Source organism: Eschscholzia californica, unplaced genomic scaffold, assembly GCF_041429995.1.
Source record: "Eschscholzia californica isolate CP2 unplaced genomic scaffold, dmEscCali1.0.p SCAF_4, whole genome shotgun sequence".
In the NCBI taxonomy this organism is placed as follows: Eukaryota; Viridiplantae; Streptophyta; class Magnoliopsida; order Ranunculales; family Papaveraceae; genus Eschscholzia; species Eschscholzia californica.
This window is the reverse complement of record NW_028238461.1, coordinates 22,557,687-22,576,009: the sequence shown is the minus strand read 5'-3', so window position 1 is coordinate 22,576,009 and position 18,323 is coordinate 22,557,687. Positions and strand designations below refer to the sequence as shown.

The window sequence follows — 18,323 nt, the reverse complement described above, 5'->3', positions numbered from 1 at the left end:
AGATCTTATATTAATATAAGTTTCTAGTTTAGTATTTAGGGTTTCCATGTTTAGAGTCCTAGCAATCAAGGAAAGTATTATTAGTAGTTATCTTCTTTCTTTATTTGAGTCCAACTAGGAAAGTATAATCTCTCTATATAAGAGAAGTCTAGTCTGTCTTAGAACAGACAATTGAATTGAGTTATAAACAAATCCCTTGATTGCATCTTCTTTCTTTACAGTTATTTAGTTTATCTTTAGTTATTTCTTCTCTCTCTTCTTAATTCTAGTAATGGATTCTAATGTTATTTCGCTTCCGCAACAATCTACATCACCTATGTTACTGTAGATTTGATTTATGTAAAAAAGAAAACATATGGAGGAGTACTAAATTTCAGATCTGAAAGTGAAACCACCACTAAAATTTCAGGTGGACTCCACAGCCTATTAAGAGGCCTAAAATAAAGTTTTTAGACCCATTTTTTCCTAAACACTTTCCCATTAGTAGGCAGCATTTATGTTCAACAATTACTTAATTTGATGGATAGTGACAACCATTTCTGTAAACATAGAAAGGTTTATAAAGACCAAAACACCACACCTAACTCACATTCCTTTCAATATTCCCCAAGAAAAAGAAATTGGATTAAGGTAGAAAAACAAAATCGAGTAATTAAAATTGACAAGAAAAATCATCATCTTTGCTCTAGAGTCTAGACTATGATATTTTAGCAATTGTATGGACAATCCATTAATCAACCTTTAGGCTTAACACCATCTCTGTTGTAAGCTCGTGCAATTCATTATCTATGTCAAATTATGTGTTGGTGTTGTAGGAGTTTATCTACAGTTGTCTATATTTAAAATGAGAACAAACATAAACAAATTACTATACTTGGTCAATTAATGACCTAAATATGTGAAATGAGGGGTGAGATATCACAATAATAAAATATTTATATCTCCTATTGGAAAGGTCAAAATCTTCATCAAGTGGTAGGTGAGTTTTCTAAATCAATAGTGGGATGGTAGGTAACACGGAGAAGTTTTTATGGGATTCATCTACATAGGATGTAAATCTTCATCCTATTGTGGCCAGAAATTAAGATACCTGTATTTGTTCTTTTTCTAAATTAATTTATTAGACAAACATTACAAAACCAGCTTTTTTTTAACTCTATTAGAGACACCTAAAAAAAAATTATCTTTTAATTTTTTATTTGTAGTGAAACATTAAAGGGGGAATTTTTTTTTTATAGGATGTAAATCTTTACCTTAACTTTATAGGGAAAAAATTTCAGTGGAGATCTTTGTATGACAGATTTATCAGAGGTTATAATTTTTATGGGAGTTACAGAAGTGTTTTGTCAATATCCAAATTCAACTACTAGATCGAGGTATTGTAGATATGACAATTCATTAGTTCGCGACAAAGAAAGAAAAAGAGGTTCGCCACCCTTAAAAATGTCTCTCTTTTTTTTGTTGAACTAGCTTTCATTAATTAAATCACAAAGTTTCCAAGACTTCAAAAAAAAAAAAAATTAAATCACAAAGTTATTACAATATTTATTAACTAACATACAAGGCACATTTTTTCATATTTTACTAGCATTCTTCTTCCACGCCCATTTAGTTAAAGTGTCTGCACTAGAATTGAGATTTCTCCTTGTGTACTGAAATTTCACCTCCTCGAATTCTTTCCTGCTTTCCTTGATTCTCCGGACATGTATCAGAGATTGCCAGTGTATCGAGTGCTGTTTATTGAGGTGTTTGATTAGATTGATGTTTGTCGCTTTGGATTATTATCTTCTTGTGGTTGTTGGCTTTCGCCCATTCGAGACCGAACAAAATCGCCATTGCTTCTCCTTCTTCGCTGTTTCTGGCTCTAGAAGATTTTACATTTGCTTCTATGAATATCGATTCTGCATTGTGGACAATAAAACTGATTCCTATATTGGATGTTAGATTGATAAAGGAAGCGTCTACATTCATCTTAATATAATTCTGAGGCGGAGGCTACCATTTTTCATTTGAATTTTGTATTATTTTCTTGCTTTTGTTATTGATTTTTGGACAATTTTCAATCATTTTTATGATCTTATCGAGATCGTTGATTTCATGTTGGAAACAGTGATCACACCTCACTTTCCATAATATCCATAATATGATCGAAAAGTGGATATTATTTGCAGTGTAGCTAAGATGAACATTTTCTTTCCATGAGAAGATCCAGTCAGAAATAGACGTTATATTTTCAAAAATGATATTAAATTTAAACCATATGTTTTTTGCCAGAGCGCAATGTAATAAAGCATGTTCAGTAGATTCAATATGCGTGCAATTAGGACAAAGATTATTATTGTCGATATATTTTCCTATTCTTTCTCTAACCGGTAGAGCTTTGTTACAGATTTTTCAGATGAACATTTTGATTCGAGGAACAGTAGGGATAGACCATATGAAATTCCAGTTCTGATGATTATTATTGGTGTTGCTATTATGATTGCTGAGGTGTTGATACATAGAAGCGACTGTGAAGTTACCCGATTTGGTGAGCTTCCACTGGGATATATTTGATAAGGTTCTGGGTATGCTCGTCGAAATTAGCTCTAAGGAGATCGTTATCCCATCTATTGTTCGAGATGAGTTGAGCCACTTTGATTAAATTGGACTGGTTATTGTTCTGAACTGGTCCATTGTTTTCAGGGACCCAGTTGTCAGTCCAGATGTTAATGTCATTTCCCGATTGTACCTCCCAAATAGCCAGGTCTTCAATGAGGTTATAGTGTTTTCTGATCGTCTTCCAATTCCATGAGTGATGAGCTTTAGCGGGGCCCTGGGTGTCATATCTCGGGTAATACTTGCTTTTAGGAGTTTAACCCATATTGCATCTGGTTACGTTTTGAGTCTCCGTGCCAACTTAAAAAGAAGAGCTGTGTTGTCTAGCTCTGGAAGATGAACCCCTAGACCTCCAAGTTTCTTAGGAGTGCAGATATATGACCATGCTTTGGTGCATATACCTTTTACCCCACCAGAAGTTCCGTTGAGCGGCCTTGATGCTTTTGCTAATTCCTTTTGGGATGGCAAAGCACTGCATCTGGTATCGGGTACGGCCGCCGCTATGGCCGAGATGACCACAACGTGACCAGCCTGGGATAGGAACGAATGGTTCCACTTGTTGAGTTTACTTTTGATGTGCTCTAGGATGTCCTTGAAAACTTTGGTTTTTTGTGCTCCGATGAAAAGTTGTGCTCCCAGGTATTTCTCTGATGTGGAGGCATATTTAACTTTCAGTGTACTCATTATAAGTCTCTTAAATTTGGGATGCGAATTCTTCGAGTAAAAAATGTTGGATTTAGCATAACTTATCATCTGACCCGAGGTATCACTGAAGTCCTGGAGAATATTCTTAAGGTTGTGGATGTTCTCGATTGTGTTCTTTCCAAAAATGATATAATCATCAGCAAAGAGGAGATGGGAGATCTCAAAGTCTGCGTGATAGGTCGGAAAACCCAGGAATCTATCTTGACTGTGATTCATCATCAACTTGCGGCTTAGGCCTTCCATAGTCAATGTGAAGAGGAACGGGGAGAGCGGATCACCTTGTATGATCCCTCTAGTAGGGTGGAAAACTCTACCTGGTCGACCATTAATAAGCACCGACATAGAAGAAGTGGATATGCAAGTATATATCATATTAATTCAATGCTCGGCATAACCTAATTTCCTCATGATACCCGTGAGAAATTTCCATTATATTATATCGAAAGCTTTTGACATGTCTAACTTGAGACCAAAATAACCGGTGGGTCCTTTCATCTTCTTGAGGGAGTGAATAATCTCTTGACCTATAATGATGTTATCCGTGATTTGCCTGCCGGGGACGTAAGCCGCTTGGAAAGGGGAGATAATAGGATTTAAGGTGTATTTAAATCTTTCAGCAAGTAATTTGGTAAGGATCTTGTAAGTGGTGTTCAGGAGACTGATAGGTCGGTAATCCGCCGGGGTTTGGGGAACAGGGGTTTTGGGGATGAGACAAATATGAGTGTGATTAATATCAGGAGGAAGATAGGCTGTTTTGAGAAGTTCTGCACCAGATCATAAATATCATCATTGACTGTATCCCAGTTTGATTGGAAGAAGAAATTAAGGGGGTATCCGTCTGGGCCCGGGGCGGCTTCTTTCTTAAGGCTTTGAATTGCCCAGTTGATTTCTTCTTTATCCGGAATAGCTATCAGATCTAAATTCTGACTCTGGGTGATCGTAGGTGTGAAGAGGTTAAGGGTATTCTGATCTTCTCTCGGATTAATCGTGGTGCTAATATTAAGAAGATGGGACGTGAAAGTGTCTTAAATGTCTTTCATGTCTTCTTGCCAGTCACCATTGTTATCTTTGATAGCGTTAATCTTATTTGTCCTGTTGCGAGTAATAGCCTGGGAATGAAAATATTTAGTGTTTTTGTCGCCTAAGGTGATAAAGTTATTTCTTGACTTCTCCTTCCATAAACTTTCTTGTCGGTGTTAGAGCTCCTCCAGAGAAGTATTGAGATTGTGATCCTCCTCCTTAGAATTACTATTCTGGAGGCTTTTAGTAATCTTTTTTATGTTATTCTCTATATTACCGAAGACCTTTTTATTCCATTTAGAGAGCTGCTTACTAAGCTTTTTAAGGTCTTGCTGGATATTATTAGGATTTTGATATTTCTGATGTGATCCCAGTTCTAAGCAATGAAGTTGTAGCAATCAGGATGGGTCATCCAAGTTCTGATAAACTTGAACGGCTTAGGGGAAGTTTGACTAGGATCCTTGTTGTCAAGAAGAATAGGCAAATGATCTGAACCAACAGTATCTAAGTGAGTGACACCATAAGAGTGAAATTGGTGAATCCATTGAAGGTTAGCTAAAGCTCTGTCAAGCCTCTCTTGAATAAGATGCTCCCCTAGTTGCTTATTACTCCAAGTGTAGGGATTACCTTGATATCCCACGTCCAATAGTCCTAACTTGTTGATAATATCCATAATTTTAGGAATATTAGAATTGGAGCCTTTAGTGCCTCCACTTTTCTCCATGGGGTCCAGAATGGAGTTTAGGTCGCCAATTATCATCCACAGGTTGAGTTGGTTCTGGTTTAGATGGCTCGGGGTTTTCCAAGGCTTCAACTTATTTTTGTGGTATGGAATCCCATAGAGTCCGGTGATTATGATGGGTGTGGGCCAGCTAGCATTACTTACCTCCGCTTGGATAATGTTGTTGTCAGAGTATTGAACTTTGAGGTCTAGGTGGTGCTTCCAGTAAATAGCGAGACCTCCTGCTTTATTAATAGGATCCACAAAATGACTAGCGTAATTTCTGGAGATAGGAATGTTTTTGTTCATGTTGTGAGATTTGTTTTTAGTTTCCGAGAGGAAAATAATATATGGCTGGTTTTTCATGATAATGTTAAGCGCGTGTTTCTTTGTGAGGAAAGTCGAGGCTCCCCTCACATTCCAACTTAGGATGGATGGGTTTTCCATAAAGAGGGTGAAAGGAAAGTCTAAGGATTGACTGGCTTGGCCAACTGAACTGGCCTGACCTACTGAACTGGTATGCTGACTAACAACACCCCCCGAAACTAAACAAAGAAACAAAGCAAAAAAAGAAACACTAACAACATAGAGAAGATATAAGCCACTATAAATCCTATAACCGAGAAATATAAGACTACGAAAAGAGATTAAATTGAAGCAGACTGAAATTATAACTAACCACAAACTATACAACTATATCAAATATCAAAACAAAATGCTAATACCATTAAAACAGTCCAATTGAACTTGACTAGCAACAGAGAACAAGATATCACAGAAAGTTCAGGAAAGCAGAGCAAGCAAAAATGAAATAACCTATTCTCTCTATCTTATACTAGAGAGAAATCTAAGCTACTGCAGTAAATCAAAAAAGCTAGCCAGACTACGCAGGGATGAAGACCTTGCTGAAAACTAACATAAACAGGACTACGTAATACTAGGACAATAAACACTAAAAACACAACTGCTAGGCTATTTAATAGACTTAGACTGTTCAATTCGACCTTCATCTCTTGCATCTGAGTTATGACCAGGAGAAACAAGCAACGAATCAGCAAACTTATGCCTCAATCTCTCCTCTTGACTATCAATAGCTTCTGGAGGGGGAGTGTAGTACCAGCTAGCAGGAACAGTAGAAGAACCACCCATTGAATCAGATGAGCTATTTGAGACCCATTGAATCTGTTTCCCCTCATTAGTTGAGCCACCTACCATTCTATCCTTGAGTTTTTTCTGAGAAGCATATCTAACCTCACCTTCTTCTACCTTTACTTCAATAAGAGCATGATGGTCCTTCCTTTTGCCTCTCTGTTGAAAGAGGTCATGGGGTGGGATGGGGGAATTAGGAAGAGAGGAAGGGTTGGCTACAGCTAAGGCCCAATTTGCAACATGGGTAGAGTGGCTAGAGCTGGTGTCCATAGGAGTGAATACTGGATGAGGGTTCGCCCTTATGCATGGTGTGATAGGATGCTCAATAATACGACACACATGACAGATTGCTTTCGGGAATCTAAGATAGCTGAAGTTAACTGTATTATGATGTAAGGGTTAGTAACCATGCTGAAATTCTTAGGTTGTATCTGAATGATATACCCCATGCAAGAAAAAATTATCTCAAGGTCATGTTGGTTCTGGATAGCAGAGGGCAAACCTGTGAAGTTGCACCACATGGGTTCCTGCATTAACTCTGAAATCTCACCTTCATGTGGGAAGTCTATCTCTTGCATAACAACTAAAAGACCTCTTATGATCCATGGTCTTCCATGATTAATCTCATTCATCACTGTCAAATTTGGAGGTCTGATAATGAAGTGATTGTGACCTTTTTTTCAGTGGTGTAATCTTACATTCTCTGAAGAACTTGGACTGGTGTGAAAGGTGTTTCTTGATAAAGCCTATGTCGTACTCATAGTGGCAGACTAACCTAGCAATAAAACCAGAAGAAATTTCTTGAAGATCTTTGCTCTCTAAGGGCTTTGGATAGGAGATGGTTAAGTTACCATAGTCTGATAACTTAATTGCAGTGCCATATTATCAGAGAGGTGGTTAATATCTATATCAACATGGGCAGACGGCATGTAAAGAAGGAGAGTTAGAAGGATGAAGCTATTGTTTAAAGGGTTATGTATAGTACTATGGAAAGGAATAGGAACAGTCGATTTCTGGTTGTAATTATACTTAGCTGAGTTCCACCTTCTAACATACCAATAAATCTTGAAGAATCTGCAAACCATTATTAAGCTTAACTCTACACGCATAGATCTGACTGACATCATCATAAAGGAACCACGCTTCTCGACTATCGATGATCTATAAGAACACTTGGAGGCTCGAGGGAGATCCCACCAATCCCCAGCAGCCAAGGGGATAAGTGTAAGCGGTTTGTTGCATGCAAGAGTTGAAAGGGATTGAACAGTCTAAATCTAATAGATTAGTTGTTACACATGTCGAAAATGCAAAAAGAGAAAGATTAACGAGTTAAAAGACAAACCTTGGAATATGTTTATTCTCTGGGTTTAACTCTGTTAGCTTGTAGCTGATTCCCAAGGCGAGGGCTCTTCGTCTTCCTTCTTTGCCAGTTGGTGGTCTTGTGGTTTGGTTGAACACAAAGTGGCTGTAATTCCTTAATTTGATCGAGGTGGCAGTTTTTCAGCAACTTTTCTTTGCTTTCATTGGCTACCGGAGGATCTGGGTGTGGATTTGTGTAATGGTTCCATGGATTCTTGAGAGATCTTCTCTTTCAGCGTATGAAAATTAGGGTTTCTTTTGGGGGAAAGGAGAGGGGAGAAGAATCGCCTTGCTTACGTCATGCGGGTCTTTCTCTCTCCTCAAAAACCCGTTCGATTCTTCTTAAAAAGGTCTCTCTTACTTTACCAAAAAAAAAAGAAAGCGATATTTATTGTATCTCCCAAGTGTTCGATGTAGGTGTTATTTTTTTCACGAAGTCTCCTTTTTTTGTCTTTGTTAAACAATAAATGTCTTTTTTTAAATAATGAAGAAAATGTAGAATACCATTGTCTTTTAACACTTTTTTATATTCAAGATAGAAGATTTTTTACTGTTGCACAACTCATCACGAATAATAAATGGAACGAAGATATCGTCTACGATAATTTTGACGCCGCAACACAAAACCTTGTCAAGGCTATTCCTCTGATCAATGAAGGTAAAGATCAACTTAAATGGACTCTCACCGAATCTGGCAACTTCACAGTGAACTCTATGTATCAGCATCTTAGCATGAACAACTATACTCCGCCCTCCGCTCCTCCTAAGTGGAACTTCATCTGGTCCATTCCAACCATCCCTAGAATTCAACTTTTCATTTGGAAAATTTGCATTAAGGCTCTCCCTGTGAGAGATAGAATAGGTAAATATATTGACAATAACATCACTTGTCTGAACTTTACGAAAATAGAATCTATAGAACAAGCACTTTTACACTGCTCGATTGCGAAGAATATATGGTTCTACTTCAATATTATATCTGAGAATATTACTTCTTTAGCTGACTGGATATTCTCGTGGCAAGACCCAAATGATATTCACTATGCTACCATATTATGGAACATATGATATCTTCACAAATGATATTCACTATTCTCGTGGCTACACCTCTAATGATATTCACTATGCTACCATATTATGGAACATACGGAAAACTAGATGTGACTGTTTCGAACACTCTATAAATGATATTAGCACCGTGATCAACATGATTATCGCATTCCCAAAACACAATAAGAAGAATGTGAAAAGCAAACATACGGCGATAAATGGCAATCGTCGGTTGAACCTTACCTAAAAATTAACGTAGATGCTTCGTTTACCACAGTTGAATCTAATATTGGCATAAGTTTAATCGTACATAATGCAAAATCTAAATTCATGGAAGCACAGGTTTTAACATCCAGCGCAAGAAACAGTGAAGAAAGCGAAGCAATGGCAATTCTCAATGGCCTAGTGTGGGGAAAAGAACACAACTACAGGTCAATAATCATCGAAAGTGACAACATAAACATCATCAAGCATATTCAAAGCAAAAGACATCCAGTTCAATGACGATCCTTGTTACACCTTCGAAGAATTCTAGATATCAGAAGAGAATTTGATTGTGTCCAATTCAGACATACCAAAAGAGAACTAAACTCACAAGCAGACAAACTAGCGAAATGAGTTCGAAAGAAGAATAGAACCAAGACGTGGAAAAATGTTCCTTACATTTTAGTGGACTTGTATTGTAATAACTTTTTATTATATTAATGTAAGGAAACATCTCAACAAAAAAAAAGATAGAAGATTTTTTAGGCCCATTTTTTCCTAAACACTTCCGGATTAGGACGAAGTCTTTATCTTCAACAATTACATAATTTTCTCATAAAAAAAAAATTACATAATTTGATGAATAGTGACACTCATTTCTGGGAACATAAAAAGGTTTATAAAGACAAAAACAACACAACTTACTCACGTTTCATTCGATGTTCCTCCAGATAAAGAAACTGGATTAAGATAGAATAACAACATGTCAATATCGAGCTATAAAAAGTGACAAAAGTAATATCGTCATCTCTACTCTAGACTGATATTTTCACTATCGTATGGGCAATCCATCCATTCATTAATCAACTTTTAAGCTTAACACCATCTCTGTTGTAAGTTCATGCAATCCTTTATCTACCGATGTTTATATTTAATATGAGAACAAACATGAACATATACGCTCCAAAAGAATATTATTTGTTCAAAATGTATGAGAAACCAAGTACCTGTCGAAAATCCTTCAACAAAACCTAAAAAAAAGTAAGAAATGGGGGGTGAGATGTCATAATAACATAGTTTATATCTTCTATTGAAAAGGTAAGAATCTTGGTCATGTGGTAGGTAAGTTATCTAAATCACTTTAGTGGGATGGTAGGTAACATGGAAAAGTTTTTACTCAATTCATCTGCATAGGATGTAAAATCCTCGTGGTATTGTAGCCAGAAATTAAGATACTTTCAATTTTTTGTTCTTTTTGTAGATTTATTAGGAAAAAACATTACAAAACCATCTCTATTTTACATTTATTAGACACACCTAAAATAATGATTTTTTTTTTTGTAGTGAAAGATTTAGGATAGACTTTCCTTTTGATGTACAGGATGTAAGTTATTACCTTATTATATAAGGAAAATTTCATTGGAGATTTTAGTGTGACAGATTCATGGGAGGTTATAAATTTTATGGAAGATATAGAAGTGTTTGGTTGATCTAAATATGTTGACATAACAATTTCATGGTCTACAACAATGAAAGAAAATTGATTGGTCACACTTTTAGACTGTAACAACAAAAATAATATGTTCCTCACCCTTAAAAAGGTCTCTCATGCTCTACAACAACAAAAAAATTGTATTATATCCCACGAATGTTCAATGCGAGTGCTATTTTTTTCGCGATAACTTTTCTTGTCTTCGATAAATAATAGATATAGTTGTTAAGAATAACTAAGAAAATTTAGAATACCATTGTAACACCTTTTCATATTTCACAATATATATTCTTATAATACACAAGGGCGTAACTCGTGTCTGTCGAATATAGACAGTTCTATCAAATGCGTAATCCCAACCCTGATAATTTTGGAAAGTGTAATCTCAACCATTGATGAAGGTTTGAAAATAAGTTCAGGAAGTATAATCTCAACCTTTTGGGTTAAATTTGAGAGGTGTAATCATTGTTATTAAAAAGAGTTTGAAGATAAGTTTCATAGATATAATCTCAACCCTTGCAGATAAATTTGAGAGATGTAATCTTAGCTATTGAAGAAGATGGTATATTCTAAAAAGATACACTCCTCTCTTATTATATAGATTATTAATTAATTTTATATTCAATTAAATTATTCAAATATCTTATTTCAATTTTCTTACTCACATAATGAATTACATTTTCATTAGGATTCTAAATATTTTGTTCATCTCAAGATATACTTTCCTTTTAAAGTAAGTTTTTTTTCTTTAAATTTTCAAGGACACTATTTCTTCAATGTTTATGAAATCTTTACTTCATAATATTCTTCTTTTGAATCTCGATCAGACGTTTAAATCGAAGTATTGAGATCTTCAAATATTGTGGTCAGTTTATTGCATTAAAAATCTCAACCATCCAAATTCAAGGTCTCAAACAAAAAGATTTTAATATTTAATTGCACCAAATGTCACTATAAAAGACACTAGAACTCATCACATCAACACAACTTATTGAAACTTCAATTTTAAGGTGGGAAGAAGAAAAATGTCTCAGATTCATCAAGAACAATCAGGTAATACTAATCCAAATTTTCTGATTTTCCCCCTTTTTTGATTCATATTATTTCCACATTTATTTAGCAATTCTGTTCGCAACTTCGAATTGAAACCCAATATCATATTATTTTGAAAAGATGATTTCGAGAAGTCATTGATATAGTGTTGTTTCTTGTTTAAATGGAAAATGTGATCTAAATTTTGGGATTCAAGATAAAAAAAAAATCTTTTGGTATTTCGATATCAATAATACGTTGATTGATGGTATAGATATATCTATCTTGACAAAGGAATTTTTCCTCTTTAACGATTTCATGGATCCCTAAAAAATTAAAGAACACAATTAGATTCTCGGCTGACTAAAAATTATGTCATGCATGCATGAATTCAAATAGGATTTTTTCATCGCTCATTTTAAGAATTTCTAAAGAGCCTTTGATTTGAGAGTGAATCAGTACGGTATTTGTGAAGGTCTTTGATGGCTCTTCTTCGCTAGTTTTCCTTTGAGTGTGCCCAAACACAAGGGAAGAACCGTATCAGAATAAAAAGAAGATTGACAAAAATGGTAGATGGAAACTAAAATACACACTTTAGTAAAGAAATACATTTTGATCCCTCTTATAAATAGAGAAGGAAAAATACATTTTGGGTTTTGATGTATGTGCATATTTTTGTGTGTTATGGTGATTCAAGGGCAAAGAATTCATATTGAAAATAATTATGGTGAAAAGCTTGTTGGTGTTTTACATGAAAGTGGTTCAGCTGAGATGGTAATCCTTTGCCATGGATTTAGAGCTTCTAAGGTTGGTAATATTATCCTCAATTAAATAGCTCTTGATTATTTTAGATTTTTTTTTGTTAAATATTGCTTTAAAAACAATCATGATGCAAATATGAGGTAGTTTTACCATACTCATTTTACCATGTGATAAAACAAAATCTAAGTTGGGAGAGCCTATAGGCGCCTTTACAAAAATTATTCTTGTCCCGCTTCTCTTTTGCGCTTTATGGACTAGGACAGACTGAGGGTCCTCGGACTAGGCCTTGTCTGTGCTGGACTTGAACTACACGGACTCAAGCAAGTCGGAATGTCCTCAAACTATTCCAATTTGTGAGTTTCAGATGCTCAGTCCAAAACCTACTGGAAGTGCCTAAGAGTGTGGGTTCGCCTGAGTAATTTTAAATTTTGTCTTAATAAAATGAGTTTCTATAGTTCAACAAAAAAAAAAGAATGAGTTTCTAAATAAAGCACCAATCAGGCAATCACATCATTTTCGGATGGATTTTATAGACCTACATATAAAATATCATTCTACCATACTATTAGGGGGAATTCTATTATTAATGTTATTAGGCTATCAAACAACCCTAAACTCTACACTATTTTTCACATTTTTTTCTTTTGGAAACCTACACTATTTTTCACTTAAATATGTTTTAATTGGATTTGCAAATTATTTGTAGTGCGACAATATTTTAATGAAAATGTGTCTCTCTATATATGTAGGAAGATCATACTCTTGTGAAACTAGCTGATGCGTTAACAAAAGAAGGGATTACTATATTCCGATTCGATTTCTCTGGAAATGGGTAAATAACTCTTTTTTAGATGAACTTGTATTCGTCAATGTGAGACTATTTTCTCCGTAATATCATAGTATATAAAGTGGTATGGTTGTTATATATATTTTTTTTGTTGAAATGGTATGGTTGTTATATAGGAAACTGTTGTTTTTTCTTGTAGAGAAAGTGAAGGTTCATTTGTGTACGGCAACTTCGACAAAGAGGTTGAGGATTTACGTGCCGTGGTCCAATATTTTTCTGGGCTTAACCGAGTAATCTGTGCCGCTGTTGGGCTCAGTAAAGGTAACCTAACACCCGATAATGGGTTTCCCATTTCTATAGGCTTCCCACTTTATTGCTATTTTCCTCTATTTTTATATACAGGTTAATACATTTTCATTCATATGATTATATTTAGGAAAATGCTACTTGGTCCGACAAAAATTGAAATTGAGTGCTAACGTCATGTTGACATCACGTTCAATTTTTCTTAGTCGGACCAAGTAGCACTTTCGTCAAATTTAATAGTTAAGGTTATTAACAATAAAATATTTTGTCACAGGGGCAAATGAGGTGCTCTTATATGCTTCTAGGTATAACGATGTGCCTGTAATTGTAAATATCGCCGGGCTTTACCATATAAGCAAAAAAAATGAGTACATTTTGGGTGAAAATCTTCAAATGCTCAAGGAAATTGGTTACATCGATGTCAAGGATGAACACGGTATTTTTTTTACAACTATGTTCCACTTAAAACATGAATTAACTTTTTCGACTTCCAAGAAAATTGGTATTCATATACTGATTTTTCTCTTCGTACATTTTATTGCTCTCACGTGGCGCCTAAATTAAGATTGATTTGTAGGGAACGTGTTGTATCAAGTTACTGAAAAGAGTTTAAGGGATTTCCTCAGTACTGATATGCATACTGCTGCCATTTCAATTCATAAGAATTGCAGGTTAGCATGCATTTTCCTCGACTCGTTTTATCATAATGACTTTTATCGTGTTCCGACCACATATATCGTTTGACTTGACGTTTGAGTCCATTTGAATTAGAGTTCTAGACCTTGTTTGTTATTTCTAACTCTTACGAAAAAAATTTGTACAGGGTTTTAACTGTTCATGGAACAGAAGATGAAATGATACCGGTTGATAATGCTTTTGAGTTTGCAAAACTCATACAAAACCACAAATTGCATATAATTGAAGGAGCTGATCATGGTTTCAATAACCATCAAGCTGAGTTAGATAAGGTTGTTTTGGACTTCATTAAGGAACCTTTGGCTCTGGTTAACTAGGTTAAACTTAAACAGTACGTGCTATTTATTCAGTGACATTTTTCTCAGACAATAAAAGTTATTCCGAAAAATTAAATAGTACGTGTTATTTACTATGTATTTTATTTTACTGTGCTAATAATTCATAGTGTTTAAGCTATGTTTGATAACACCAGAAAACTTCCAAAGTTGTCTTTTATTTTACTATGTATTTTCTTTTATTCTTACAAACAATGAGTTGTATATAAAAATGAAAATGAGGGAATGAGAATTTACCGGGTCCCTTCCACGGGTATTAAAGCCCAGGGAAAGGAACAGGTCAATGAGTGGCTGTTATAGGCACCTCATGGTTACTTCTAAACCCCACAGCAGGGGAATCTAATGGGGCAATAACTAAAAAGGTCAAAATAATATTGAAAATGAGTAGAAAAACACAAAACATTTGAAAATTATTATTCAGGTAAAAAAAGTATAAGAAAACTATAGCTAAAGCCACCAACAAATGAAAAAAAACATATCCAAAATAAAAATCTGCAAATCCAAACATGATAGGCCTGAAAGGAGATATTGGAGAATAACCCTAAATAGCAAGATAAAGGTTAATGGAAGTACCACCCAAACCCTAATTTTAGCAAAAATCTGGACATGATCAGAAAAGGGTACCTGCCCAAAATGGAGGAATCCCACATAACAAGATATACAAGATAACACCAGCACTTCATATATCAACTTCTGGTCCATAATTCCTTTTCAAAACCTCTGGTGCCATATGATAAGGACTTCCACTATCTCTGAAAATCTCTCACCTGTATCAAACAAACAAAAACCCTAGATCAAATTTCAGAATCTAAACCAACCCAAACCCATATAATTCTCAAAAAAAATTGAATCAAAATGACTTGCCAGGTCTAAAGAACGCAGAGAGCCCAAAATCAATAGCTTTAAGAGCAGCATTTTCTCTCTTATTAGTCTGACTTACCATCATAATGTTCTTCCTAGCACACCCCATGCAATCAACTCCTCCGGCAACCAATAGTACAAATGCGTGAACTGAAACAATACATCCACAGTGTACTCGCTGCAACATACATTTCATCTTTAGACGAACAAAGAGTGTAAACAGACAAATGAAAATGAAAACAAAAGGTACTTGCATCTTCAGTCAGTACTCAGAAAGCATAAGCAAAAATTCCATGTACCTTTCCGCAAGACTCACATCACCTCCATCCAGCAGCCCCACCATGAAATGTATCACGGAACCTCCCTTCTTCACTTGCAGAACTAGAGTGACACAACGAAATCAATGAGCAACTAACAAAATTCAACAAATTTTTGTCTCAAATTTCTTCTCGTAAATCTAAACATGAAATGAACATCTCTTTCAGACATTTCATCGAACATTTTGCGCCCACATTCAACAAATCCACATTCAACATATATATGGCCATTGAAATTCATGAACCATTATGAAAACTAAATTATAGTAAAGAAGATGAACTTAAGAAACGAATGTAAATAATTGATGAACCATTGATATTCAGATTGGAAACTATTTTCCACAACTCGATACTCAAGAAAAGCCCTAATTCTTTGTATAGAACGAACAATAAGAGAAGAAGAAACCCTAAAACGAAATATTTACCTCAGAACCACGAATCACGGCGGAATTATCCTCTTCTCAGCTCCTAATCGGCTTCCATGGAAAATCTCTTAGGGTTCAGTCAACTGCCATAATGTAGAGTGAGAGTATAAAATCAGTACAAGGGTAATTCCTATTTGACCCCCTACTTTGTGACCAGCTTCAAATATGGCCCCCAAAATTCTGTAAATTCGAATATGGCCCCCTTTTTTGATGTGATTGTCCTAACTACCCTTCCTTTAAATCCTTTTTCAAAATTAAAAATAAAAATAAAATCTTAATTCCACCTCATTTCCCTCTCCACCACACATCTCTCTCCATGTCAACTCCCTCTCTCTCCACATCACCTCTCTTTCCAACTCACCCCTCTCTTTCTCCAACTCACTCCTCTCTCTCTCCAACACACCTTCATCTTCTCCGATTAAAGTCGCCGGGCGGAAAATGTTCCGGCCGACAACCTAAAAAAAAATTTCTCTCATCTTTTTCTCTCTAAAAACTCCGGCGAAGGGGGTTTCCCTTCGCCGGAGCCGTGAACAGACCGATCTGGTCTGTTCACGGCTCCGCCGAAGGGAAACCCCCCTTCGCCAGAGTTTTTAGAGAGAGAGAGACGAGAGAAAAAAATCTTTTTTTTGGAGGTCGCCGGTCGGAAAATTTTGAAAAAGATGAAGAGAGAGAGAGGGGTGAGTTGGAAAGAGAGGTGATGTGGAGAGAGAGAGGGAGTTGACATGGAGAGAGATGTGTGGTGGGGAGGGGAATGAGGTGGAATTAAGATTTTATTTTTATTTTTAATTTTGAAAAAGGATTTAAAGGAAGGGTAGTTAGGGGATTAACTTAAAAATAGGGGGTCATATTTGAATTTACAGAAATTTAGGGGCCATATTTGAAGCTGGTCACAAAGTAGGGAGCCAAATAGGAATTAACTCTTAATAATTTTCCATATTATTTAAACCCTAATCAATTATTAATCTTCATATTATGATAACCAGAATTAATTCTGTCTATTTTGACCAATCTGGTCTTTGATAATATTCTTCGATTCTTACAAGTTTATCGGAGGATTTCGGTATCCGTTGTAAATGAAAATGGCTGTTTGGGGAAATAAGAGTATTTTCTGCAGTAGAAAATTTTAAAGGCATAATGTGAGATTTAGAAGATTTTCCGAGCAAACAAATTTAAGAAACAAAATCTTTCTTCTTTTTTAACTCTGGCCACCACCACCACCATTTTTCTCACCTCTTTTTCTTCCTACTTTCCCCTATTTTACTCTCTCTCTCACTGTCTATTTTTTTTTCTCACACTGTTTATTTCTCTCTTACAGTATCTCTCTCACGATTTCTCTAAGTGTCTATATCTCTCTCTCTTAGACTCTTACAGTCTCCCTCTCACAGTAACTCTCTCTCACGATCTCTCCACGGTCTTTTTTTCTCTCTCTCTCTCTCTCTCTCTCACTCTCTCAGTATCTCGTTCTCACACTCTCTTTGTGTCTCTCACAATTTTTTTTTCTCTCTCTCTGTCTCTCTGTCTCTCTCGTAGTATCTTTATCTCACTCTCACACTATCTATCTCCGTCTCTTATACTCAGTTTCGGCCAAGGGAAACGTTCCCTTCGCCGGAACCAAACCTCGAGAAGGGTTTCTCCAACCCCTTCTCGAGGGTTTCGTGGTTGGTCGACCACGAAACATTTTGTGGTCAACTAGCCATAGACTTTCGTGGTCGACCGACCCACGAGATGTAATGCGCAAATCTCCTGGTCGGTCGACCACGAAGCATTTCGTGGTTAGCCAACCATGAAATCTAAAATTAGGGTTTCAGGAGGGTGAATCTCAGCAAGACAGAGAGGGAACGATTGAGATCCAGTGAGAATGAGAGTGAGAGTGAGAGAGCGAAACGCATTGAGTGAAAGTGAGAGAGCGAAGAAGGGGCAGTGAGAGCCAGAAAGATGTGGGAGAGAGAAAGAGCGATGGAGAGAGAAACAATGAGGAAAAGAAAAAAAATAAAGAGAGATAGAGGGAGACAGGGAGAGAGAGAGAGAGGGAGACAGGGAGAGAGAGAGAGAGGGAGACAGGGAGAGAGAGAGAGAGAGAGAGAGAGAGAGAGAGAGAGAGAGAGACAAATGATGATGATGGTCGGATTTGGTAAACAGAAATTGAGAGATGAGAGAAAAAGATTTGAAAAAAAAAATTAAGGTCGTCGCCAATGCAGTTTACCAGCGACCCTTGCCGGCATGGAGAAGAAATGGTTAACAAATTTTTTTCCCCATAACAATTAGAAAATATACGAGTCAACTAAGTTGACCAGTTTTTTTACTAAGTCTTTGCACTCTGGATTTTTTTTATTTCCCCAAAGCATCAACTATGAAAATATATTATTGACAACTGTGACATATAGGTCTGTACATCTCTCGTGCATGTAATTTACAGAAACCTTTTCAGTATTAGGTTTCATAGCTTATTCATGGGTTTTACCCTCTTGAGGGGCTTCACCCTCTTCAGGGGTGTTTGTTCAAAG

The 18,323-nt window shown here is 36.0% G+C and overlaps 1 protein-coding gene across 1 annotated transcript; it reads left to right on the top strand.

The window, feature by feature from the left end:
* The first annotated feature begins 10,850 nt into the window (after positions 1–10,850).
* On the top strand, positions 10,851–14,347 carry LOC147543698 (uncharacterized). Its single transcript, XM_086633979.1, has 7 exons — positions 10,851–11,351; positions 12,028–12,137; positions 12,842–12,924; positions 13,079–13,200; positions 13,460–13,621; positions 13,763–13,856; positions 14,009–14,347. The coding sequence occupies exons 1-7, from the start codon at positions 11,324–11,326 to the stop codon at positions 14,196–14,198; spliced, it is 789 nt and encodes a 262-aa protein (XP_086490105.1). The 5' UTR covers positions 10,851–11,323; the 3' UTR covers positions 14,199–14,347.
* Positions 14,348–18,323: the final 3,976 nt, after the last annotated feature.

Bases quoted from the DNA above. Each gene is read 5' to 3' on its own strand.
- LOC147543698 (XM_086633979.1), top strand. From the start codon at position 11,324: ATGTCTCAGATTCATCAAGAACAATCAG. The intron at 12,925-13,078 runs GTAAATAACTCT...TTTTTCTTGTAG, and splicing joins TTCGATTTCTCTGGAAATGG to AGAAAGTGAAGGTTCATTTG. The intron at 13,622-13,762 runs GTATTTTTTTTA...ATTGATTTGTAG, and splicing joins CGATGTCAAGGATGAACACG to GGAACGTGTTGTATCAAGTT.